A 26631-nucleotide genomic window follows, 5' to 3' on the forward strand; every position below is an offset into this window, starting at 1 on the left:
CAGGCTTCACTCATTGTTCTGGAAGCCAATAAGATTGTCTCAGATCTTAGCATTAGATTAGAAGTCAATAACATTCTTAAAAATATAACCCATGTTTCTATGGTTCTGGGTCCACTGAAAGTATAAAGTCACTTAACTCCAATGCTTTGATTCAGAGCAAAGCATTATGAAAGCACAAGTAAGCCTAAGACCCGAGTCTCCCTGGTGAGATGGCCCCTGGGATTTCTCCACCCCCACCTCCATTTAGATGCCCTCATGGTCCTCTGTGTTCTGGATCTGCATGCCTGGGAATGCTCTGTGCACGTCCCCACAAAAGCTGATGAGCAGCACCTCAATTAGCTCACATACAGGGCATGAAACTCTGCAAGAACTTGATTTTCCCTGAGGTTATCTGGAAACGTGCTTTAGGAAATGGAAGAAAGGAACAGGTCACAGATGAAGACTAGTGTGAAAAAATAAAATGACTTTTGTCATTTGTAAAATGAATGTTCTCTGTATAAATTATAAAGTATAGAAGCAGGCTATGGACTGCTAAAATAGGGAATTTCTTCCCCTGAAAGCAATTTCTCAAAACATGCTAATCTTACTTTTATTATTATTTTAAAATGGGAGGGCTCAAAGACTAACATGCCTGTTATACTCTATGACATACCCAAATGCCAGCAATTGGATGCCATTTCTCTGCATCTGTGAATTTCTCAGGTCTCCTTTTCTTCTCAGGTCTCCATTAGGAGAGCGAGGGATTAACTAGCAGAATCACCTGGGAACTTTTATTCAAACACTAATAAAGCTGCTCCCTAAAATCCCAAATTTCATGGAAATGGGTCATGCCAGAATCCCCTGGCTTAGTATTAACTCTTTGGAAAACCTCAGACCTCCCTCCCTGCCAAGGACGCTATTGATGGCTTATCAGAATGGAAGCAGAGTGATTATATGAAGTTTGAAAATGCTCACCAGTGATGCTGACATGGTCCTCCTGCCTCTTTGAGGACTCTCAGCCTAGTCTTCACCATCTAGAGCCTAAAGGGCCCAGCAGACAACACATTCTCCACATAATTGTTATTTGGTGAATAAATTGACGAATGAATGAACAAATAATCATATTGAAAAGAGATATAGACCATTGCCAAAGAAAATATTCCTAGTCATTCATGCTTGATTTTTAAGAAATAAATAACTTTCAGCACATTTACTAATATCTCATGGTTGCAAGAAATCTCAGTGCTTCTTCAAGCATATACCCATAGCCAGTGCAGAAATGCCTTCGTAACTTCCCTGTTAAGAAACTCTTCAATCTCTTTTGAAGAGAAATCTTCTTCATCCAAAGTAATTATTCCCCTAATGAATGGTTCTGAATATTAGGCAAGTCTACTTAATTTCATTTAAACTATTGAGTTTCGTGAGGCCACCTGGAATTGTTCTAGGGCTTCCTTTCCCCGCCAGCTCATCAGATTTTTAAAGTCAGGGAATGTCATCTCCTTTGTTCCTTGGAACTTTGCTAATGTGACCCAGCTCAAACCTCGTATTTCTTCTTCTGGTTTTCAACCAATGGTCAATATCCCTGAAAATTCTATGTGGTTCACGCTAAGATTGAGATGAGTACATGATCTGTAACCACACAATACTTTTTGGCAAAAGAGAGTGGAAAAGGTGAAACATCAAGGGGCATGCCAGTTTGTGATTCAAACATGGTTGTTATCTGACAACATAAATGTTGAGAATCATGTTTTATTTGGCAGACATTCTGAGGACTTTAAGCCAGTGAGACAGGACTCTCAGATCACTCTGAGGGACTGCTTCAAAGAGGCAAGGGGGTTGAGGAGCCAGGGCATATAGGGATTTTTGCAACAAAGACCAGGCAGTCGGAATTTCAGATTACTGTTAATTGAGGAAAACCGGAGGTCTCAAGTTTAAGAATGTAGCGCTTTTCTATGTATGGGAAGATGCAAGAATCTGGGCTCACTGAAATGATTGCTTCGGTATGAACATCAGCTATCTGGAGCTAGTATCCTGTGTTTTACCATCCTGTGTCTCCTCAGCGTGCACCATCGGAGGCTGCAGCGGTTGTCGGCTGACAAGGTGTGCTAAGTCATTTCAGTTGTGTGCGACTCTCTGCGACTCTCTGGACTGTAGCCCTCTAGATGGTGGGCATCCAGTTTCTATCCTGAGTTCCCTCAGGATGAAACTTCAAGGCCGCTGTGGCAATGTGATGGTCAAATAGCTACAACGTCTTTTATTTACTGACATGACAGGCAATATTTTTTATTCACGTTTTCCAGATGTCCCCTAAAGAGGATCATGACAGGCCAGTATGAACCTACTGGATCTCAGTTCTCATAAGGGCTGGGCACCTCTCCCTTAATGGTAACATTAGAAACCGTCTCACCCAACAAAGAAAAAGGTCATAGGGCACTTGGCTTGCTTCTTTCTAAACTGACTTCCACAGCCTGTGTGCTGTTCTCTAAACTGGGTTTACAGTCTTGTTAGGGGAGACGGTATTCTAGTCATGGTTCATGAAGGTCCTCATTAATTAATTCCAATATTTAGGGAACATTCTTTGTGACAGACACTGTGCCCCTAGATGTCAGAAAAATAGAGCTGAGAAAGCTCCCTCTCTGCCATTAAACAGAGCCTAGGAAATTCAAGGTAAAAGACATGTAACTATATGTTACAATTCAAAGAGGTTACTAAGAAATGAAGGGGACTAAGAAATTGGGGACAAGAAAAATAATTAATTAATACAGGAATGGAGACTCTGTCAAATATAGGTGTTACTTATTAAGGACTTGTCATGTTCTAGGTGGGTTTTCCAGGTGGTGCAGTGGTGAAGAATCCACCCACCAATGTAGGAGATGCAAGAGACACAGGTTTGATCCCTGGGTAGGGAAGATCCCCTGGAGGAAGAAATTGCAACCCAATCCAGTATTCTTTGCTTGGACAATCCCATGGACAGAGGAGCCTGGCAGGCTGTAGTCCATGGGGTAGCAAAGAGTCAAACACGACTGAGCATGGCACTGTTTTAGGCACTTGTGTTAAATGCTTATTTATTTATATCTTTTGCTACTAATAGCAATTTTATTAGGCAGGTATTAGCAACCCATTTTCTAGGTAAGAGAACCAAGGCTCACACTTCACTCATCCATTCACTCATTTAACAAATCATTCCTCAGTACATTCTATGAATTAGGCCCTGCTTTAGGCATTCAGAATATACCAGTGACCTCTAGATGCTTATATAATAGTGGAGGATAGTCTGTTGTTTGCATGCCGATTAACATGCAAAAGATAAGGTATAACTTCAGATTATCAAACAGTCTATAAAGAAAAATGAGTTAGGTTAAGGAGATAAAGATGATGTGATTTGGTGGTCAGGGTAGCTATTTTAAATCGAATTGGAGAAAAGCCTCCAATAAGAAGATGCCATTTAAACAGAGGCCTGAATAAAAGAGGAGGGCATGAGCCATGCAAAGATGTGGGGGAAACTGGTTCCAGGTAGAAGGAGCAACAAGTACATAGGCTTAGCATTACCCAAGTCTGTTGAATCTCAAATTTCTTAATCCTGAAACCACAGAATACATTTCAGAGCTTGGTGGAGTTCAACCTCCTTATGTCTTGGCTCAGAAAGAATTCAATGAGAGGCAAGGTGATAGATAAGCGTGAGTTATTAGTATAGGACATTTGTGAAGGCTACAAGTGGACAGGCCAGAGGACTCTACAGAAGAACTTAGTGGGCTACATTTTTTATAATCAAAGGGAAAGTGGGGAGGGGGAGAAGACTACCTTCTTCCTCATCCTTGAGTAGACATCAGGCTTCCATCATCAGCTTCTCCTCTAAATCAGGTGGGGGAGTCTTCTTGTTCCTCCACAGTCAAACCCAGATGGTCATGGGGCTATTCAAATCAGTAGAAAGGTGGTGGTGGTGGTGGTTTAGTCGCTAAGTTGTGTCCTACTCTTGTGGCCCCATGGACTGTAGCCTGCCAGGCTCCTCTGTCCATGGGATTCTCCAGGCAAGAATACTGGAGTGGGTTGCCATTTCCTTCTCCAAGGGATCTTCCCAACCCAGGAATCAAACCCAGGTCTCCTGCACTGCAGGCAGATTCTTTACCAACTGAGCCATGAGGGAAGCCTAGAAAAGTGCTAACATATGCTAAAATATGGTAAATTATCTCAGGTTTCAGTGTAAAGATGTTCTTGTACTTTAGAATGTCATTTCCTCATATATATATATGGGATCATTAACTTACTTACCTCAACCAGCAAGATGCAGGTGCCATTGACTTGTATAGTTTTGTTATTAAGCAAGCCTGCTATATTTACAATGTCTAGATTGTTTTCTCAAGTGATATTAACTTACAGTTGTCTCCTAAAGCCCCCTAAATTTCCCTCTCTATCTATAATCCTCTAGTGGGATTTCTAAACTAACTGTTTGGTTATCCTACTCTTTCTGTATTACCACCAAGCTCTATTCAGATTTAGCTCTCAAAGGCTAAGCAGACCTTAACAAAGTGAAGGATGTGGGGAGGGTATTCCAAGGAGAGAGAGAGGAAAACCAAGTTTAGGATTCTGAGAAGTTCTGAATACTTGCCAACCACAGGTTATTTTGATGGCTTTTGGAAAAGGATTTTAACCACTAAAGTGGCTTGAGTTATAGTCCTTTCTCAATGTGAGACTTAGGGACTTCTGAAGTCCCTTACAGTAGTACATGCTATTTGACTTCACTGTTTCTCAACACCTCTGAACCATGGTGTTTTCACACAGGGAGTCAGAAGACCTTGGTTTGAGTCCTTGCAATCCCTTGCAAGTGATAATTGCATTTGGACTAGCATGCACATTACCAACCTATTCTAAAAAACGTAAGATTGAACAAGTAGACAAAGAGGATGAAGTTATTGAAAAGAAGGCCAAAAAGGCCAAGGTTAAAATTAAAGTTGAAGAAGAAGTAGTAGAAGATGTAGAAGACACAGAAGAAGAAGGAGTACAAGTTGTAGAAGAACAGGAAACATCTGTGAAGAAGAAGAAGAAAAAGGACAAGAAGAAACACATTAAGGAAGAACCACTTTCTGAAGAAGAGCCATGCACCACCACAGCAGTTGCTAGTCCAGAGAAAAAGAAAAAGAAAAAAAAGAAAGTTAATGAGGACTAATGGAAGGAACCATTCTTTCAAAGAGTTCATAATTGAATCACCTGGATACATCATGCTTATGACTCAGTCAGAAATATACCCAAGATACTCTGTAAAATAATTGATGGGAGGTTGGATTAATTGTTAATAGCATTTCATACCTATTTGTGTCTTGACATACTTCAACTATATTAATTTTATTGTGTCATCATTTCTTAGGATATTTGTTATACAAATAAAAATATTTTCTTTGTAAAAAAAAAAAAAAATTGCATTTGGGCTAGCATGGCTTAGAAGTCAGACAACCTTGGACTCAGCTCTCTGTCATAGACCAAAGGTCCATCAGGCAGATTTTCACATCCATCTTTACTGAGGGAGAGAGTAAAGTGGAGTCAAAGAGACCATGGTGGGAAGCCTGGCTCTGCTGCTTTCTCACTCTGAGACTCTGGGAAAGTTACTTAGTTTCTCTGAACTTCAGTTTTCTTTATAATAATGATGATAATGTAAAATCTCACAGGGAAAATGTATATGAATGGTTAAATGCAGTTTCTGACACTGTCATCTCTGCTTAAAAGTTACATTGTCATGATTAATATTAGGTATGTGCATCTTTGTCAAAATATCCACATTGAAGAGTTCTTTCCATTGGCAAAGTGAGAATATCAGTTCTTTCTTTTGTTTTTAAAATTATGTTTAATTTAACTTTTATATTGGAGTGCAGTTGATTTACAATGTTATGTTAGTTTCAGGTATTTACAGCAAATTGATTCAGTTATATATGTACATATATTCATTCTTTTTCAGATTCTTTTCCCAGATAGGTTATTACAGAATATTAGTAGAGCTTTTGGTGCTACATAGTAGGTCCTTGTGGATTTCTTATTTTATATATTTTATATATAGTAATATGTTTATGTTAATCCCAATCTCCTAGTTTATCCCCCCTTAGGGCTTCTTATTGTAATGTACATGTGTGTGGATTTACAAAGTGTTAGCCATGAAAGCCATATACCATCTTCCAGTTCATTGGTTCATTCCTTCATGTAGTCATTGAGTTCAAAAACTAAAGACCTGTCTAGGTGCTAGAGATACCAAGGTAAGACAGATATGATCTCCAACATCAAGGGCAATCTAGAATTCCTGGGAATTCTAGGAACACTGTCATATCTGTTTCTTTTAGCTGCTCTTAGAATATAATCAATTAAAGAAAAAAGAGCTCAAAATGCCTTTCTAATTTCATTTTGATTCATGAATTATACTGTACTTCAGGTATGTTTAACAGAAAAACAACTTGTCCACCATGTGCTTTCATTTACAAATATAGTAGTATTTTGAGATTGGCATATTAATTTTTAACTGAAAGCACAAAGTCCCTTGAGGGTAGAGAAGGGACTTCTGCTTAGTGTCGCCTGTACTCGCTTATTGATAAGCATGTTGCTGCTGATGCTGCTGCTAAGTCTCTTCAGTCGTGTCCGACTCTGTGCGACCCCATAGACGGCAGCCCACCAGGCTTCCCCGTCCCTGGGATTCTCCAGGCAAGAACACTGGAGTGGGTTGCCACTTCCTTCTCCAATGAATGGAAGTGAAAAGTCAAAGTCAAGTCGCTTGGTCGTGTCCGACTCCTAGCGACCTCATGGACTGCAGCCCACCAGGCTCCTCCGTCCATGGGATTCTCCAGGCAAGAGTACTGGAGTTGGGGTGCCATTGCCTTCTCCGATAAGCATGTTGGTGTGACACTAATAGATGATCAATCTCCTACAGAAGATTAGTATGCGGGCCAAATGCCATTGAGGTTGAAATCCAACCCATATGGAAGCTGCTTGTTAAACAGGTAACTGTTTTCATTTGTTTTTAAAAATAAAATACTGTTTTTTCCTTTTGCATTTCTAGCACTCAGGGATATCTTAAAAACATGGATACTTTGAAAAGGACAAAAATCTGTATTTTGTGCAACTTTCTTTGGTTATTCCCATTGACTTTAGTTTCTACTTTTCCTGTCTATTAAGGCTTTCTTTTTTATTATTATTTCAATAAATATATATTTTTCATTCCAGGATTTATAACTGGTCCTTTTCAATAATCACTTGTTCTAAATTCAAATCTGCTTTAAAAAATTCCTTCCCAGTGTGAGGGACAGATTTTCATTTCATAATCTCCTCTTTGTTTTCTTCATTTTTTTGATGATGGCTGTAGTGGGGAGGGGGAAGGATTGTTATCATTTCATGATCTTTTTGAGGATTTAAAAAGTATTATTTGATCTTTTTTGTATTATTCTATCACTCTATTATATCCATTCTCTTGATAGTGACTTCTTCCTTTTTTAGTGTTTCTGTTTGTTTTAGGATGTTTTCTCTGTATGCTGTGGAGTTTATCTATTTATTTTAGTAGGCTCAGCTTGGGTGGGACCTTCCTTCCTCCGTGCATCCCTCACTCTGTGCTCACTTTCCTTCTTTGGGTTGCACTGGTCACCATGGGTCCCAGGTTCAGAACTGGAGCCTGTGTTGAAGGTTTGTGCTCTGTCCATCATGGATCTGTTGGATGCAGGCCCTGACTCAGCTTGGTGCTTGGCCAAAGTCACAGCTGAACCACAAACTTGTCTCTCCTATTCCACCCTCTGCTGCTGGTGAACCCTGGCTGCTTGTGACTTTTCTCAGCCTCTGCTCTGGGGCAGGACAAGTCCAGGGGCTATTGCTGTTATCTTTAGCAAGCCTGGTTATGTCGCCTGCCATTTGTGGGATACTTATTCCCCATAAAATTGAGCTCCTAGCCATTGATCTCCTGTCTTTGTGTAAAACCTAACAGACTGATCAACCTGTCTCTGCTCAGTGCTACATGTTTCCAGTCTATTTCTAATCCACAAAGATGGCCATTTTGGTTTTTACATGGCCATTTTTTAAAAATAATTTTTTATTAGACTTTTTTGTTTAGAACAGTCTTCGGTCCACAGAAAAATTGATCGGAAGGTACTGAGGTTTCCTCTGTAACCCATGCCTCCACATAAGCACAATCTCTCCTATTATTAAAAAGCAGATTGCTTTTAAAACTTCTTATTCAAGTACATTTTCAAATTACCAAAGACTCTTTCAAATGTCTATTTAGTCTAACTTTGAAAAGAGTGCTAATATTTCCTGACACTTGCTTATTAGGTCTTTAGTAGAAAAAATAACAAGAAAATGTATGTCTTTACATTTGATTTCAAAAGAATATTGAATAAGAGAACTAAATTAATTAGAATGGTTTTGTTTCTTCTACAAGAAGTATTTCACCAATTTTCTACTGAGTTTATACAAACTCAGAATCATATTACTAGAAATGCATAATTTATAATTAAAGCATTTCATGCCAAACAGACAGAAGAGCTATAATTTGTAAGAAAAGCATGTTGCAATGGAAATAATAAAAAAGTTAAGGAACACAAGCTTTCTTAACTGATGAAATACGGCCAAGGGTTTCAGAAACTTTTAAGTTATATCCTATTAACTTATGAACCAGATGTCGGTTTATTTTTAGGATTAAGGTAGAAATTTATTTAATATATTAGAAAATTATAGAAGATAGAGGTAAGAAAGAACAGCACTGATTTTAAGTAATATTTCATCTAATTCATAATAATTATAAAGAGCACTTACCAAGAAAAAGAAAAATCTTTGCCCTGATCAGAAGGGGTGCTTAATTCAAGCTAAATGCGTAGGTCATGTGACCTTCTCTAGCTCCCTGGGGTTTGCCTTCTCTGCTATTATTATTAATAGTAAAGTCAGCAGGACTTAAATGGGGACAATTGAGGGAACAAAAAAGCCCAAGATAGTATTAAGAGACCAAAAATACCTGCTTGGAACTGGTGATACATTCTGCACATAATTCTCACTGCAACTTTGAATAAGACTTTTCTCTTTGCTGAGTAAGACTATCCCTCCTTGTTTAAGAGAAGGTCCATGCTCTCAGAGGATCTTGCTAAGACCTGTGACATGAGAGTATTATTTTTAAATGAATTATTTGGATAAAAGTGAAATCCTTCATTTTCATTGCACAACTTGACTACATCAAGCATGTGATTACATGAAAAAGAAACTTGCAATACACAGTTCAAAATTAAAGTTTGTTCTTAAAAGAGTCTGAATCATGTTTCTCCTCCAATGTGGGTACATCTGTTTTAAAAGGTAAACTATTAGATTTTGTTATTGGTCAAATATTTTTGAAAGTTCAAAATAAATAAGAAGGATCAATTTGTGAGCATGGTTCTGAACGCCTAAAATAAATTCGCTTCTACCATATCACATTCTATAAGCTTGACATCGCCTCTACTGAAATTAATGGAGCTCTAAGTGAATTCTATTGTTGTATGTTGCAAAAAGGAAAGAAAAAAATCCTATAAAGAAATGACATCATCTAGACTGCCACTAAGGTCCATGCAGGTGACCCAGAATCTCTTTTCGTACCTGCAGGTTTTAAATCCATTCTACGTGTTTCAAGCCTTTACCCTCACTTTGTGGCTGTCTCAAGGTTACATCGAATACTCAGTGGCCATCATCATCTTGTCTGTTCTCTCCATTGTCTTAAGTGTGTATGATTTGCGACAGGTAAGAACAGAAATCATAGTTGGATTCTATTTAGCTCAGGCTGCACGAGAAGCCAAACATGTGGTTCCACTGAGAGCAAAGAGTTGCTTCGTTAAACATAAGTCATAACAAAGCAAAAAGCAAGGGCTTACTAAACCTTGGATCTGAGAAGGAGGGTTTCAGGAATGTCAGATAGATTTAAACATCTTTGCAAACTCTGATTATTGACTGAAGGCTGCATTGAGTAACTATGTTTAGAAGGGCTCTGAGGCTGTGTCTGAGTCTGATAGAAAAATGATGGATTAATGATGACAGTATAGTACCTTTCTGTCATCTTCCATCATTGTTCATCTTATAGCCAATTAAAATCTTCCTTTTAAAGAAAATCAGTCTTATAAATGATATAATAGCGTATTCTGAAGTAGATGGCTTCCCTGGTGGTTCAGACGGTAAAGAATTCATCTGGAATGAATTGAGACTTGGGTTCAATAGCTGGGTCAAGAAGACACCCTGGAGAAGGGAATGGCTATCCACTCCAGTATTCTTGGCTGTAGAATTCCACGGACAGAAGAGCCTGGTGGGCTACAGTCCCTGGGATCGCAAAGAGTCAGACAAGGCCGAGTGACTAATGCTTTCTGAAGTGGAATCTAGCTGAATATTACTTATAAATCCACAGCCCCTCTAAGTCTCTGTTCCCCACTACACCTTTCTAGAAAATGTTCTGCTACTTTGCTCAAGATTCATCAGGCTAAATTATGAGGCAATTTCTAAGTGTGTCTCAATGTATTTGTTGTATATTTTTGGAAACTTGATCGTGAAATTGACTTTTTAGGCAGGGGAAACAGTGATACTTGTATCTGTCAACTGTCGAACTTTTAAAATCACCTGGTCTCAAACTTCATCCGTCATCTGGAAAAGAGGAAGCTAAGATACAGGGGGTTGGTTCGTGTCACAAAGTGATTTTGTGACAGAATCAGGGCTTCTGGTTCCCTATAAATGAAATTCTATTACATGTGTGGTATTTCTTTAGCAGAAGATCCTTTCCAAAGTAGCACATTGCTGGGGAAGAAAAGTCAGACCTACGAGTGAGAGGAGAGATGCCTTCTAGCTGTCAGGAGTCTGGGCACATGTCAGTAAAGCAGACCTGGAGACTTTAAACAAGTCCAATCGAAAGACATTTTTATTCTTACTCTGTTTCAATCACTCAGCAAATATGAGGTCTAAGCTTGGTTTTTTATCAGGTTTTGGATTCTACAAATTTTGAGTTATGAAGTGTTTGATGAGAAATGAAAGAAAGGCAATATATTTAAAGAGTTAGAAAGCAGGACTTAAAAATGAAAAGTTAAATGAATGGAGACACTTTGAGCTAGAGAGTGAAGACTAGAGGGCTTTCTTTAGTTTATGGTTTTTTGTTTGTTTTTGCTATTTTAAAAATGAGTGGCCTAGTGTGTTTCTTCATGAACTAATTTAGAATCACAAAAGCCACACAAATATTAATAATGACCAGTAAGTAACCTGCCTTTCATGGTGACAATTTCTTTGTGTCTGGCTGCCAAGTCTAGGGGAAGAGTGACTGTCCTTCTGGTGAACTCTCAGCATGTGAACAAAGTAGGAAAATAGACACCAGGACAATAACGATCTGCCAGATTCTGTTCAACCACAGTAGGAAACAAATTATAGTTGTTTTACTTTTGTCATTTGATAGAGGCATGTAATGTGAAGCCCCAAATCAAATTTCTAGCTCCTGGGTTTTGAGAAATCTTTGTTTTAATAGAATGGATAATTTGATACCTGCAAGCCACTCATGTGCTTTCTGGCTGATGTCAAACATCAGTGAATGCAGTTCCTCTTCCATGTGCTTCCTTCTGTTGGGAAGACACATACTCAACATATACCTGAGTATATCATCACTGACCATCTCAGGGTTCTAGGAAAAATACAGAAAGATCTGAGGACTTTGGCAGGGAGATCTTTTCAAGTTAAAATCTTCCGTCTCCATACATACTAATCCTATATGTATTACTTGACACAATTTGTTACTGGACACTTTAGTAGTCAGTCTGCTTTTCTGTGAGATGTGTGTGTGAGTGTGTGTGTGTGTTCACTGTTATAGTTCAGTTCTGTTCAGTTGCTAAGTCATATCCAACTCTTTGTGACCCCATGGAGTGCAGCACACAGGCTTCCCTGTCCATCACCAACTCCTGGAACTTGCTCAAACCTATGTCCATCAAGTCAGTGATTGTGTATATAGTAGAGAAAATTAAATGAAACAATGCATTTGAAATGCCTGTGTTCCTAGTCCATAGCAGGCACTCATCAAATGTTACTTTTCGTTACCACTGATATAGTTGTTACGGTTTGTACCCTTATTCTTGGAGTGGAGAAGCTAGACTATGGAAAGATGGGAGGCAGCCTAGAGAGGGAAGACAGGAGTTCTAACTTGAACAAGGAAAACCCCGGGATGAGCTTCTAACCACTACTGATTCATCCACTGTGACTCTGGGAACTCTTTCTCCTCTCTGGACTCACTTTCCTCAGCTGTAGATAGTGGAGGTTAAACTGTTTCTTTTAGGTCCCACCTTTTTAGGATTCTATCATTTTGCCAGGGCTACCAGCAAGGCACGAACAAGAGCCCTTGAAAACTTTAAACATTAATTAAGAAATTGGCTGGCCACGGGGAATGTGGGGGCATGTGCTGTAGACTGGAGTAAATTTCTATAGGACCCTATTAGTTTTAGACTGATTAATCACATAAACTACTCTGTCAGGAGTGGACAAATAATAGAAGACCATTTTAATTCCCTTCATCACAAAAGGAGTATATATTATAAATACACACCAGTAGCTCATGGCAAATAGATGGGGCAACAATGGAAACCGTGGCAGACTTTATTTTCTTGGGGTCCAAAATTACTGCAGATGGTGACTGCAGCCATGAAATTAAAAGACACTCCTCGGAAGGAAAGTTATGACCAACCTAGACATATTTAATATCTGCATATTAAAAAGCAGAGATATTACTTTGCCAACAAAGGTCCATCTAGTTAAAGCTTTGGTTTTTCCAGTAGTCGTGTATGGATGTGAGAGTTGGACCAAAGAGAAAGTTGAGCGCCAAAGAATTGATGCCTTTGAACTCTGGTGTTGGAGAAGACTCTTGCGAGTCCCTTGGACTGTAAGGAGATCCAACTAGTCCATCCTAAAGGAAATCAATCTTGAATATTCATTGGAAGGACTGATACTGAAGCTGAAATTCCAATACTTTGGCCACCTGATGCAAAGAACTGATTAATTTGAAAAGACTCTGATGCTGGGAAAGATTGAAGGCAGGAGGAGAAGGGGACGACAGAGGATGAGATGGTTGGATGGCATCACTGACTTGATGGACATGACTTTGAGGAAACTCTGGGAGTTGCTGATGGACAGGGAAGCCTGGCATGCTGCAGTCCACGGGGTTGCAAAGAGTCGGACACAACTGAGCAACTGAAATGAATTGAACTGAGCTCATGGAACCCAAGGACGTAAAGCGTAGATGGACTTCACCAGGGGGCTGAGCTGAGGAACCTGGGTTCCTCCTCCTAGCCTCCTATTCTATGGCAAATATGCAATGAAGCAAACATATTTTGGAGAAAATGCTGCACCCTCACTCCTTTTTTTCTGAAAACTAGGTGTACCTAGAGCTCTGGAAGCCCACAGATGGTTTGTTCCATGTGGCTTTCTCCCTCCACTGGCACAACTAGTTGGAAAGGGGGCATCTGATCTGGTGGAAGCTGACTGGAATCCTTCTGCCTGGAATCCTGGAATAAAAGCTTGAAGCTGCTGGCCATATTCTGTTAGGAAAGTGATCTATGATGTATAGTTAGGAGCAGGGTGGCAACCCTCTATCCCTGCATATGGACAAGCAGAGAAACACACGCACACACACACACACACTTCCTCAGAAAAAGTAGGGAAAAGAGTGAACAAAATACCCAGTGAGACATAGAGGTAAGCAATAATCAGTCCAACAGAGAGAGTAACCTGTTTCTCACAGCGTTTCCCTGCACCTAGTCTGGAAACTCCCTTGGGAGACTTGGCTGTGCTTCCCACCTTAGGTTCATAAGACATTTCTGCATCTTCATAAACTCTCAACTTCTGCTGAAACCAGCCTGACAAGTTTCTGTTCAGTTCAGTTCAGTCGCTTGACTTTCTCTAGTTGCTGCGAACAGGGGCTACTCTTCCTTGCAATGCATGGACTTCTCAATCTTCTCCTGTTGCAGAGCAAAAGCTGTAGGCACTTGGACTCAGTAGTTGTGGCACATGGACTTAGTTCCTCCAAGGCATGTGAAATCTCTCTGGACCAGGGATCGAACTGATGTCCCCTGCATTGGCAAGCAGATTCTTATCCACTGTACCACCAGAGAAGTTCCTTGATGAATTTCTTAATTTGTTTTTAATCAAAACAGAATTGTCCTATATGAATTAAACTGGAACTGGCGTTTTTCACTTTACAATTTATACAATGGCCATCCACTATAACAAATAATTTTAAATTATGTCTAAAAATAATGATGTGATATTCCATGGCCTACCATCATTTATTCAACTGTTTTCCTCTTTATGGAAAATAAGGGGTTTCTTCTCTACAACACATATATTGAATTAAAACTAACTACAACATCCACTGGATCATAGAAAAAGCAAGAGAGTTCCAGAAAAACATCTATTTCTGCTTTATTGCCTATGCCAAAGCCTTTGACTGTGTGGATCACAATAAACTGTGGAAAATTCTGAAAGAGATGGGAATACCAGCCCACCTGACCTGCCTCTTGAGAAACCTATATGCAGGTCAGGAAGCAACAGTTAGAACTGGACATGGAACACCATACTGGTTCCAAATAGGAAAAGGAGTATGTCAAAGCTGTATGTCGTTGAAGATATACAACAAGGAAGAGTTGACTCATTGGAAAAGACTCTGATGCTGGGAGGGATTGGGGGCAGGAGCAGAAGGGGACGACAGAGGATGAGATGGCTGGATGGCATCACTGACTCTATGGACGTGAGTCTGAGTGAACTCTGGGAGTTGGTGATGGACAGGGAGGCCTGGCGTGCTGCGATTCATGGGGTCGCGGAGAGTCGGACACGAATGAGCGACTGAACAATATAGTGTATCCTTACATATTAGTGTTTGTGTCTCTTTTTTCAGCAAAACAAGATATGTATATTTTGGACGTTAATAAATACTGTAGTATTATTTTCCCTAAATGGAATAATTCAGTCTCTTACTGGCAACATATGAGAATATCTATTTTCCCAGATCCTGACCAGCATTAGGTGTTATACCTTGGTATTTAAAATTTTCCATCCAATACATTTTTGAAAATTCTGTCTCATTGATGTTTTAATTTACACTTCCCTGATTACTACTGAGATTAGACACACTTTCCTTTGTCTAAAAGAGATTTGCACTTTTATTTACTGTCTTTTTTATATCCATTATATATGTGAAAAAGTTCTGTTTTTTAAATCTTCTTTATCTTGACCTTGACTTTTGCTAGATTTAAAAAATATGTCTATTTAAATATGTTTCCTTTTCTTTATGGTTTCTGGGTTTTTGTCTTAAAAGTCTCCTCTTTTTTTTTTGTTATAAAGCTCTCCTTTTCCAAAATTAGGTATTTTAATTTTTTCTATTTGTCATTTTCTTAATATTTACTTTAAAATTATTCATAGAATTTAAATATTCAGATCCTACAACTTAAAAATCCCTGAATGCCTCCCTTTACTCCAAACAGTAGCATGGGAATTTCAGACTTGATGGCAATTTTGCAAAAGGCTTCTTTGAAATGAGGACACTAAACCCATTAGCAGTTAGCATTTGTTAATAAAAGCTTATCTGACCCAACCTGCAAGGCCTCTTGTAACACTATACAAAAAGGGCCAGTTTCCTGCAACTATCTCTTTGTAGTTTAAATCACAAGTCCTCAGCAATTAATAATAATTAATTGCTATATTATTAATTAAATAGTCCTCAGCTAATCCATTTAGTGCTTTACAATTTGCAGTGGAATTTGATATTTATAATGAAGGTGCTTGTATGAGGCTTGGCAAACTGTGAAATGATACACAAATTACAGGGAGGGATAGGAGCAATCAGGGAGGTAAAGTGATTTAATCACATTCACCCAAGGAAGGGTGGCTATAGACCTTCATCCCAGGTTTCCTGACTCTGAGTCACTTTCCCCTTGAGCAAAATCTCCAAGTAACTTGTGAGTTTCCTGTGGCAATAAATGATAATTTTGATAATTTATAACAAAGAGCAGATTTGGGCAGGAGAGCTGGGAAAAAGGGAAGAAAAATCATCTACTTACTGCCATTTCTAAATTATGCTAAACAAATACATGCTTTTGAAAACTGCAAAGGAGAAGAATGTTGTCAGAAGTGGAATAAGATATCCCCCTGCACCCACTCTAGCCACTGACAATGTCGCACAGACAGAGGTTACCTTGCCTAGGCCAAGAAACGCCCCAGTGCAACATGGTCCCTTTGTACCACTTTTGACGCAGATATGAGCACAAACCTTGGCACCCATTTGCATTTCCATTGAACTGTACTGCACGCTCCACTGCTGGCTCCACGGTGGCCGCTGTCAATAGCATGGACATAGCTGGCCCATAGTTCTCTGCCTCAATCAGGACTGAGCTGGGCTCAGGAGACACCTGAGTTAATGCCCTCATTATTCATCTCTGGAGGAAATCCAGCCACCGCAAACACAAGGACACATAGCAACAGACGCCGAAGAATAACAATATGCAAATTCATTTTGGAAGGGAATCCTGGTCTCAGTGAACAGGAACTGGAGAAACCAGAGGGGACCTAATGAAAATCAGGCAGTGAGCTTGGAAATCATGGCAAGCATCACAGTGCTGGCTTTCTCCTAGCTGGTTGGTTGTCATAGAAACCCGTTTGTGTAGCGTTTCTGAGTACATTAGCTCAAAGAGGATGCTTATATTATTTTACTGCAGAATGTTGGGTGAAGTAGAATTATTCAGCTGAGTTAAATAAATATTTGCTAAGGGCCTACTATGTGAAGGCCACAGGGGATACATAGATGAATATGTAGTCCCATCTTTGAACCTCCTGACTTGGAGTAGAGAACTGACAAGAAAACAGATAGCTCTAGTGGAATGGGATCTATGCACTAACACAGGAGGAAACACAGAGAGTGGGACAATTAATTCTTCCTGCGAGTGTTAAGGACTTATGGATTGGAGATATTTCAACAGGGCTTTATGTATAGGAATAGAAAGAGTTGGCTAGTAGAAAATGGGGGTGAACATCCTAGGGAATAGCTCAAGCAAAGACAGGAAAGCTTGGCAGGTTATGCAAGATGCTGAGTTTGATAAACAAATTCAGCTTTATGCCTTCATAAGTTTGCAGAATTATAGTCAAGTATTATTGACCCAGGCTTCACCACTTCCAAATGTGTTACCATCCTCTTAAGCAAAGTTGAAATTGACATTAACTAAAGGAGTTTGCTATGCAAGAAAACAAAGGAATTTGTAAGGAAGCATGTTTCTCTTCTCTTTAGGACAAAAGCTGCTTTCAAGCACTTTCAGAGACCATTTTCACCCACAGAAAAGGCTTTAGTCAGACGAACCTTTTTGTTGTTGTTGGTTTTCATACTTAATAAGTCAGTGATTATGGGCAAGTTACTTTAACATTTTTAAGCCCCTGTTTTTTGTTTTATTGTTTTTGTTTTTAGTTATATGTACACTGGAAGTAATAGCATTTTCATCATAGGATTATTTTGAGGATTAAAAAAAATCAAGCAACATATTCCAAGTGCCTAAAATAACACCTGGCACTTGGTGATTGAATAAAGTTTTAAACTATTTAAAAACAATAATTTGAGTCATTTGCTATGCTGTGAATATTTCTCCTATGAAGCCTTGGAAATCTGAATGAATCTTTGATATGCAAAATAAATCAGTATCATGTTTTTGTAGAGCTTGAAGGGAACCTGAAAATGATCCAATTCATTGTTGTCTGTTGACAAAGGAAACAGCTTATATGGTGAAATGTGTTATTATATAGGGGTACCTGACTGGTTGGTGGGTAAGCCTCAACCCACTCAGGAATCCTGACTGAATCTAGCAGTCTTGCTACCAAACCACGTTCTTATTGTCATCCATAATTAAATGAATGCGCCAACAGGCAAGCCTCAGGAAGTCACCTTAGGCCAACGAATATGTGCCCAACAGTAATATCACTTCTTCCACTCAATTGGCCCAAATGACTGAAGTTTAGTTTTTGAAGCAAAACTGAAATAAATAATAAATTGTTCTACATAAATATTAACACCATACTTACCAAACTCATTATGTTCTCTCAAGAGGAAAGTTGCATAATTGTGTATAATTCTTGTCTAAGCCTGATGACATTTATAACATTAAACATTATCAACACAACAGACAAAAATAATTTAATATCTAAAGAGAAGTTTTATTATATCTGAAGTATGGTAAGCTGTTGCTGCTGCTGCTAAGTCGCTTCAGTCGTGTCCGACTCTGTGCGACCCCATAGACGGAAGCCCACCAGGCTTCCCCATTCCTGGGATTCTCCAGGCAAGAACACTGGAGTGGGTTGCCATTTCCTTCTCCAATGCATGAAAGTGAAAAGGGAAAGTGAAGTCGCTCAGTCGTGTCCGACTCTTCGAGACCCCATGGACTGCAGCCTACCAGGCTCCTCCGTCCGTGGGATTTTCCAGGCAAGAGTACTGGAGTGGGGTGCCATTGCCTTCTCCAATGGTAAGCTGTATGGTAAGCTAAATTACGGTGTTTAAGTACTGTTGACAGTATTTAGACCTCTTCTATTTAGAGGTATCTGATCTCTGTTCGTTTTCAGGCAAACCATTCAATATCACAGTAATCCAAGTCTATGCCCCAACCAGTAACGCTGAAGAAGCTGAAGTTGAAAGGTTCTATGAAGACCTACAAGACCTTTTAGAACACCCAAAAAAGATGTCCTTTTCATTATAGGGGACTGGAATGCAAAAGTAGGAAGTCAAGAAACACCTGGAGTAACAGGCAAATTTGGTCTTGGAATACAGAATGAAGCAGGGCAAAGACTAATAGCGTTTTGCCAAGAAAATCCACTGGTCATAGCAAACACCCTCTTCCAACAACACAAGAGAAGACTCTACACATGGACATCACCAGATGGTCAACACCGAAATCAGATTGATTACATTCTTTGCAGCCAAAGATGGAGAAGCTATATACAGTCAGCAAAAACAAGACCAGGAGCTGATTGTGGCTCAGATCATGAACTCCTTATTGCCAAATTCAGACTTAAATTGAAGAAAGTAGGGAAAACCACTAGACCATTCAGGTATGACCTAAATCAAATCCCTTATGATTATACAGTGGAAGTGAGAAATAGATTTAAGGGCCTAGATCTGATAGATAGAGTGCCTGATGAACTATGGAATGAGGTTTGTGACATTGTACAGGAGACAGGGATCAAGACCATCCCCATGGAAAAGAAATGCAAAAAAGCAAAATGGCTGTCTGGGGAGGCCTTACAAATAGCTGCGAAAAGAAGAGAAGCAAAAAGCAAAGGAGAAAAGGAAAGATATAAACATCTGAATGCAGAGTTCCAAAGAATAGCAAGAAGAGATAAGAAAGCCTTCTTCAGTGATCAATGCAAAGAAATAGAGGAAAACAACAGAATGGGAAAGACTAGGGATCCCTTCAAAAAAATCAGAGGTACCAAAGGAACATTTCATGCAAAAATGGGCTCGATAAAGGACAGAAATGGTATGGACCTAACAGAAGCAGAAGATATTAAGAAGAGGTGGCAAGAATACACAGAAGAACTGTACAAAAAAGATCTTCATGACCCAGATAATCACGATGGTGTGATCACTCACCTAGAGCCAGACATCCTGGAATGTGAAGTCAAGTGGGCCTTAGAAAGCATCACTACGAACAAAGCTAGTGGAGGTGATGGAATTCCAGTTGAGCTATTCCAAATTCTGAAAGATGATGCTGTGAAAGTGCTGCACTCAATATGCAAGCAAATTTGGAAAACTCAGCAGTGGTCACAGGACTGGAAAAGGTCAGTTCTCATTCCAATCCCAAAGAAAGGCAATCCCAAAGAATGCTCAAACTACCACACAATTGCACTCATCTCACATGCTAGTAAAGTAATACTCAAAATTCTCCAAGCCAGGCTTCAGCAATATGTGAACTGTGAACTTCCTGATGTTCAAGCTGGTTTTAGAAAAGGCAGAGGAACCAGAGATCAAATTGCCAACATCCGCTGGATCATGGAAAAAGCAAGAGAGTTTCAGAAAAACATCTATTTCTGCTTTATTGAATATGCCAAAGCCTTTGACTGTGTGGATCACAATAAACTGTGGAAAATTCTGAAAGAGATGGGAATACCAGACCACCTGATCTGCCTCTTGAGAAATTTGTATGCAGGTCAGGAAGCTGGTTCCAAACAGGAAAAGGAGTTCGTCAAGGCTGTATATCGTCACCCTGTTTATTTAACTTCTATGCAGAATACATCATGAGAAACGCTGGACTGGAGGAAGCCCAAGCTGGAATCCAGATTGCCTGGAGAAATATCAATAACCTCAGATATGCAGATGACACCACCCTTATGGCAGAAAGTGAAGAGGAACTCAAAAGCCTCTTGTTGGAAGTGAAAGTGGAGAGTGAAAAGTTGGCTTAAAGCTCAACATTCAGAAAACTAAGATCATGGCATCCGGTCCCACCACTTCATGGGAAATAGATGGGGAAACAGTGGAAACAGTGTCAGACTTTTTTTCTGGGCTCCAAAATCACTACAGATAGTGACTGCAGCCATGAAATTAAAAGACGCTTACTCCTTGGAAGGAAAGTTATGACTAACCTAGATAGCATATTCAAAAGCAGAGACATTACTTTGCCAACAAAGTCAAGTCTAGTCAAGGCTATGGTTTTTCCTGTGGTCATGTATGGATGTGAGAGTTGGACTGTGAAGAAGCTGAGTGCCGAAGAATTGATGCTTTTGAACTGTAGTGTTGGAGAAGACTCTTAAGAGTCCCTTGGACTGCAGGGAGATCCAACCAGTCTATTCTGAAGGAGATCAGCCCTGGAATTTCTTTGGAAGGAATGATGCTGAAGCTGAAACTCCAGTACTTTGGCCACCTCATGCAAAGAGTTGACTCATTGGAAAAGACTCTGATGCTGGGAGGGATAGGGGGCAGGAGGAGAAGGGGACGACAGAGGATGAGATGGCTGGATGGCATCACTGACTTGATGGACGTGAGTCTGGGTGAACTCCAGGAGTTTGTGATGGACAGGGAGGCCTGGCGTGCTGCGATTCATGGGGTCACAAAGAGTCAGACACAACTGAGCGACTGATCTGATTTGATCTGATCTGAGTAACTGACATCCATACACAGCCTTCCAGGGAGGCTCCGGTTAGTCTGGCATTGCACTCGCCTCTGGCTGGTGGCCTAAGAGTCAGTTTAGGTGACTCTGTGGATCACATCCTCTCTCACCTCTGTTTTCTCATTCCCTGAGTTATCCTAGGAGATGCTTCCTCCACTTCTCCAGGCTGCCTCCATTCTCTCCACTTTTCAGGGTCTTACCTCAATGAATCCCACTTCAAGTGAATTTGTTCAGCTGATGTACTCAGAAAAGTGTTTCGTTTTGTTTCTTTAATGACAGCTTTCTTATTAGTCATCAACATTCATCAAACTCATACTATAGTAATGAGTACTATTCAAAGTGATAAGTAAAATAAGCATAAAGTAACTTAAAATAACCATATAAAATAGATACTGTTCTTACCTTTGCCTTTAGATGAGGAAAAGGGGGTTAAACAGGCTGAATAACTGAAAAGTTGTAGCACCAGAATTCCAAATAGAGCAGTATGAGTCCAGTCTGCAGAATTATCCAATATGAAAATCCACCAGTTCATAGAAGAGGTGATAGTTGTTTCACATGCAATCAAAATACAACCTAAGTATTCAGAGGCTCTTACAATGGAAACCCCTTACAGATCAAATTCCACTTTGCTTTTTACAGACAGAGCAACAGAGACACAGAGAAGGGGAGTCACCTGTTTGTGGTGTCATTGGTTTTCTTCAGTCTAATCATGCATCTTCCAGAAACGAAGTCTCAGATCCTTAGCTTTAGCTGGTGAAACAGTGGCTGTGTATCATTTTTCCTGGGATTGAAATAGCATTAAGCTAATGAGCATACTTGCTGCTCTGCATAGGGAGTTGAGTGAGGTAGGGGTTGAAACAGGAAAGTAGGAGCTTGGAAAGTAGACTTGAGTCTTTCCCAGAGTCAGTTTGACTGTGGCAGCAGGTTCAGCATTTACTGTATTGAGATCAGGTGGTTTTCAGGATATGGACTATCTAATATTTAAATACTGACTTTAAATTTACAGCAATCAGTGAAGCTGCACAACCTCGTGGAGGATCACAACAAAGTCCAGGTCAAGATCACTGTAAAAGGCAAAGGTAAGTGATGTGTTTTGCTTTCATCAGCATCCTAGTATTTGGAGTGGAGTTGGTCTCATTTGTTTTGATGATAAGTCAAGGAGGAAGTCTCTTTTGATTATACTGAGAACTGGGGCTGGGCAAGGCAAACAAGTCATCATAGATTGAAAATTTAAGGCAGCAAGGTCATAAGAATGCTGACTTGTACCTGCAGGATACTGAGAGTGAGCCCCTTGTTGAATTCTGTACCTTAGGTGCCTGGCATGCCTCACCCTGATGCCAGCCCTGATTGAACTGTTTCTACTCAATGTCTGGTTTATTTCAAATCCCCTCTGTACTCCATATTTCACTCATTGGAATGTTACTGGGTAAGCCTTCTTAAGGCTTTTTGATTTGCTAACTAACCATCTCAAACAGACCCAGCAGCATATATTTGTATCTGTTATATGGAAACCAGACCTGTATAAGGCTTATGGATGACTGGATGGACAGTGGGCATTTGCTCCGAGTTACCTGGGCTGAGGTGACCATGGCTCGCAGCAAGAAGTGAGGAGCTGTACTCCAGAGCAGTGGAAGTTGTCTGGAGTGTTTACATGGGCCCTGACCCAAGTACTGAGCGTGCTATAGGGGGTCAGGAACCCAGCTAAAGGATGTAAGCAGACGCAAAGGGGCACTCTTCCATGGACCAATGCCCTTTAAGGGTCTCCTGTGGACAGAGTGCTGTCCCAGGTACTAGGATCAAGATGGGATCTTATTGCTGAGCAAATCCTTTCCTAAGACCCAGACACCAATTCCCTAATCCTAGTTTTCTGGGAATCTGCAATTGAGTGGAAAGAGGCTGGAGCAGGTGAGCATGCAGGGTAGTTCTTGAGCAAAAAGTTGATAAGAGTTCTCAGCTGTTTTGATTGTTAGGTAAAAACATGAAAAGTTCATCTGATCATGAAAATGTTGCTCCTATATAGGTTTGCAAGAGCTGGAATCCCGTCTCTTGGTTCCCGGAGATGTTCTTATTCTTCCAGGAAAGCTTTCATTGCCTTGCGATGCTGTTCTGATTGATGGAAGCTGCGTGGTGAATGAAGGCATGCTCACAGGTAGGCAGTTGTCATGGAGCTTCCTCTTTCTTTCCTTCCAACAACCAGGCCAAGTGAGCAAAGCAGATCAGCATACACTTACCTGCTTTATGTACACAACTTAGTGACTGAACAACCACAAAGGTATTGAGAGATAGATGGGGAAGACACATCCAGGCTATTCATGTGAATGAAAGCAATATATGTAGATAAGGAAATTTTAAAATATCAGAATGAAAACCACAATACATATGAACCTAGAAGAAAAGACTGATACAACTTGTAATTAATTAACTACCCCATGAGTGAGATGAATAAGATGCTTTGAGTTTAGAGTTGGGTGAGAAGATCCTACTATTTGATGCACAATCTCTTTATAAATATGAGGATGGTTTATACACCTGTTCGAACAAAACACAGACTAAAACCGTCAGCTCACAATTGACAGGGCATAGGGACTTTATCCAGCCCTGTATTCTGTAGATGGAAAACTGAGCCCCAGTTTTCAGTGGGAGAAAGATTGAGTTGGGTCTTCCAGAAAGGCAGTAAAACAGTTCTGTTCTTTAGAATTGTGTTTCCAGTTGATCTCACTGAGCATAAAACTGGTTTTCTAGTTACGGCTTGAACTGTCCTTGTCCTCATTTGTGTACAGTCCATTTGAATTTGAGTAATTAGTAAGGCTCTATCTATAACATATTCTTTAAGCCAAAAAGAAAAAAAGAAGAAGAAGAAGAAGAAAATACACAGGGCATCTTAATTAAAGAAGAAAAAAACCATATGGAAACATGAAAAAGAAATTATTGGTCTTTTGTGTTTACAGTTGGTGCATTTTTCTGTTTCCAAATAGTGTAAGACAAGGAAAAGAAAAAACACATGCACAAAATTTTTTAACATCACCTAAACATAAAGAGAGTCATTCTCTAATTCCTAAATTGTTCAACAGAAGCATATTCCCATTAAAGATGAGCCTGCTTAATTTAAAACTGAGACAAGAAAATGCAGTAAACATAAATATGTGCAGTATAATTACAAAATACCCCTTTAATGTGTTAAGATCTAACTGCCTTGTAATGGTAGTGTTGACGATTTGCATACTGATCATATCTCTCATCCAGAATGTTGCCATAGTACCTCAAGTACAAACCTCACACCCAAGAAAACCATGCTCTTCACTCAGAGGCAACAACTATCTCTCATTTCCAATAGCCTGACAACCAAGAACAGTGTCTCTGAAGGCAACAGAGAGCATGGCAGTGAGACTAGAGAGGGGACACACAGCAGGGTTTACTCCCCTGGGTCATCTGACCTGGAGGATCATGCTTGCCTGATTCTTAGGAAAACTCAGAAAGTCCCAGAGAAGCAGCAAATGCAAAAATGTCACCTTTTAACAAATGTGCAAAGTTGACCTAAAATGACCTCAAATGGTCAGTGGCTTTTCTGAGGGCCTGTTTCAGGAAAAACAAAGTCATCAGTATTAATATCTATGCAGCCTAAGTATTGATAAAGTCAACTTTAGAGATAAACACATAAAATAGAAATATAGCCATCTCTTTCTCATTAATTTCTTGAAATAGACCTCAGTACCAGCAAGCTTTGAATATTTTATTACATAGCTTGCCTAGATCCTCCCACTCACTATGTATTCCTGGGAAGGATCCTGATGGAGTAATTAGATTAAGGTTAGATTCCTGAAACTGCAACTGTATTTCTTGAGTATGTGTTCATAAATGTGACTCAGGTAATATCCTCCATGTGCAAAAATAGTCCTTTACATATACAGAAGTCTTTATGTAAGAAGAGTAGCAAATATTCCTAGCATCTCTATAGCAATTTATACTTGCATAAACAACTTTTATATCTCACTTCATTGTAACATAAAACAAATTAGACTAGGCGCTATTATAATACCCAATTTACAGACGGGGAAACTAAAGTGAAGAGACTAGGGCTGCTCAGCTAATGAGTGAAAGGGGCCAAGTTGGAGGTGGATTGGCTTCCAGGCATGAGGGACCATAGGAGTGAATACAATGATTCTAGGATGGGTACAGGTACTGTTTTTTTGTTTTGTGTCTCCTTGCCTTTTCCTTTCTCAGGATTAGTCCCATTTATAGCACATGCGCATTGCAGAATTTTCCTTAGCATCATCTTAACCTCATCCTCTCGTCATAAACTCCACTAGGCAAAAAGCTCAACTTTATTTTATACCTACGCTTCATTTTAATTTTGGCTTCAAATTTGGCCGTTCTTGAAAGTGTGTGGTGTGAAGCATCTGATATAAGTCAGGTATCCCAGCAGTTAGCAGGAGCCCCGCCCCCACGCCCCCCATTCTAGTCTGGCTACAGAAGTTGTGCCAGGTACTGGGGAGAGGCCTCTGGTCTAGGACACGCTCCTCTCTGTGGTTGCCTCATGCCACTCAGAGCTCGGGGAACGTCGGGGACCTATCTACCAGGAAATGAGGCAGACCCCGGCGACGTTTGCTCTCAGTTTCCACAAACTTCTAGAATGTTCCCATGTCCTAGTTTGGTTCGGGCCCCTTCTTCATAGACATACAATATCCAACCTCTCTTTAGACTTTCTTCCAATTCCTACTCTTTGGATTTTTATTTGGCTAGAAAAGTAGTAAAAGAAAGGCATGATGAGCAGAAAAGCTTTCTTCTTTCTCTCAGGTGGTCTCTAAAATTTATGGTAAATTTATGAGTGACTTTTGAAACTCAAAAGCCAGTCCCTTGCTCTTTTCTTGTGCCTCCTGAGACAGTGATCCCCTTCAAGATTTAGCTCTTCCCGAAGGGTCCAGAGGAAAAAAGGAGTACTGTGGGGAGAAATTTTTTCCTGGTAGCAATAGCTAATTTTTCTTAGCTCTCATAAGTATTAGGTGTTATGCTAGCATTTTACACATGTTTTTTCATTCAATGCACAACTCTGCAAAGTGAGAGAATCTGAGGTCCCGAGAGGGTAATTTATTTGCCTAAGGTTACACAGCTTGAAAGTGGTAGAGCTGAAAGTAGAATTCATTTGTTTATTCATTCATTCATTCATTCAACAAATGTTTATTAGCCCCCACTATGGAGCAGACGCTCTACTAGGTGCTGGGGAGACAGCAGTGAACAGGCAGATTTCTGCCCTCATGGAGCAGACTCTAGTGGGAGGACAGAAAACATGAAGGCAGATAAATGACATAAATTCCCAATAACAGGAAGTTCTATGAAGGAAATAAAATACTTAAACCCAGCCATTTTGTCCCCAGAGCCTACGCTTGCAACTACTGTTTCTCGTTCTCTTAGGGATAATTATGAGGGGGCGGGGTAACTTTCACTCTGCCACAGTCCCTCACCCTCCCTCTGCTCATTAGAATTACTGATCTATTTGAATCGTATGTGCAGAATCAGGTAGTGGTCTGAGCTGGAC

At 39.9% G+C, this 26631-nt stretch overlaps 1 protein-coding gene across 1 annotated transcript in view; it reads left to right on the forward strand.

Annotated features, from left to right (window-relative positions):
* Positions 1-26631, forward strand: part of ATP13A5 (ATPase 13A5) — a 122635-nt gene that overhangs the window by 31836 nt on the left and 64168 nt on the right. The window contains exons 6-9 of the mRNA XM_005903387.3: positions 6884-6953; positions 9565-9699; positions 22105-22177; positions 23119-23247. Of these exons, the coding sequence (XP_005903449.1) occupies positions 6884-6953; positions 9565-9699; positions 22105-22177; positions 23119-23247 (407 nt within the window). The remainder of the gene's footprint in view (positions 1-6883; positions 6954-9564; positions 9700-22104; positions 22178-23118; positions 23248-26631) is intronic.

The sequence above is a fragment of the Bos mutus genome, chromosome 1 (assembly GCF_027580195.1).
Source record: "Bos mutus isolate GX-2022 chromosome 1, NWIPB_WYAK_1.1, whole genome shotgun sequence".
Lineage (NCBI taxonomy): Eukaryota > Metazoa > Chordata > Mammalia > Artiodactyla > Bovidae > Bos > Bos mutus.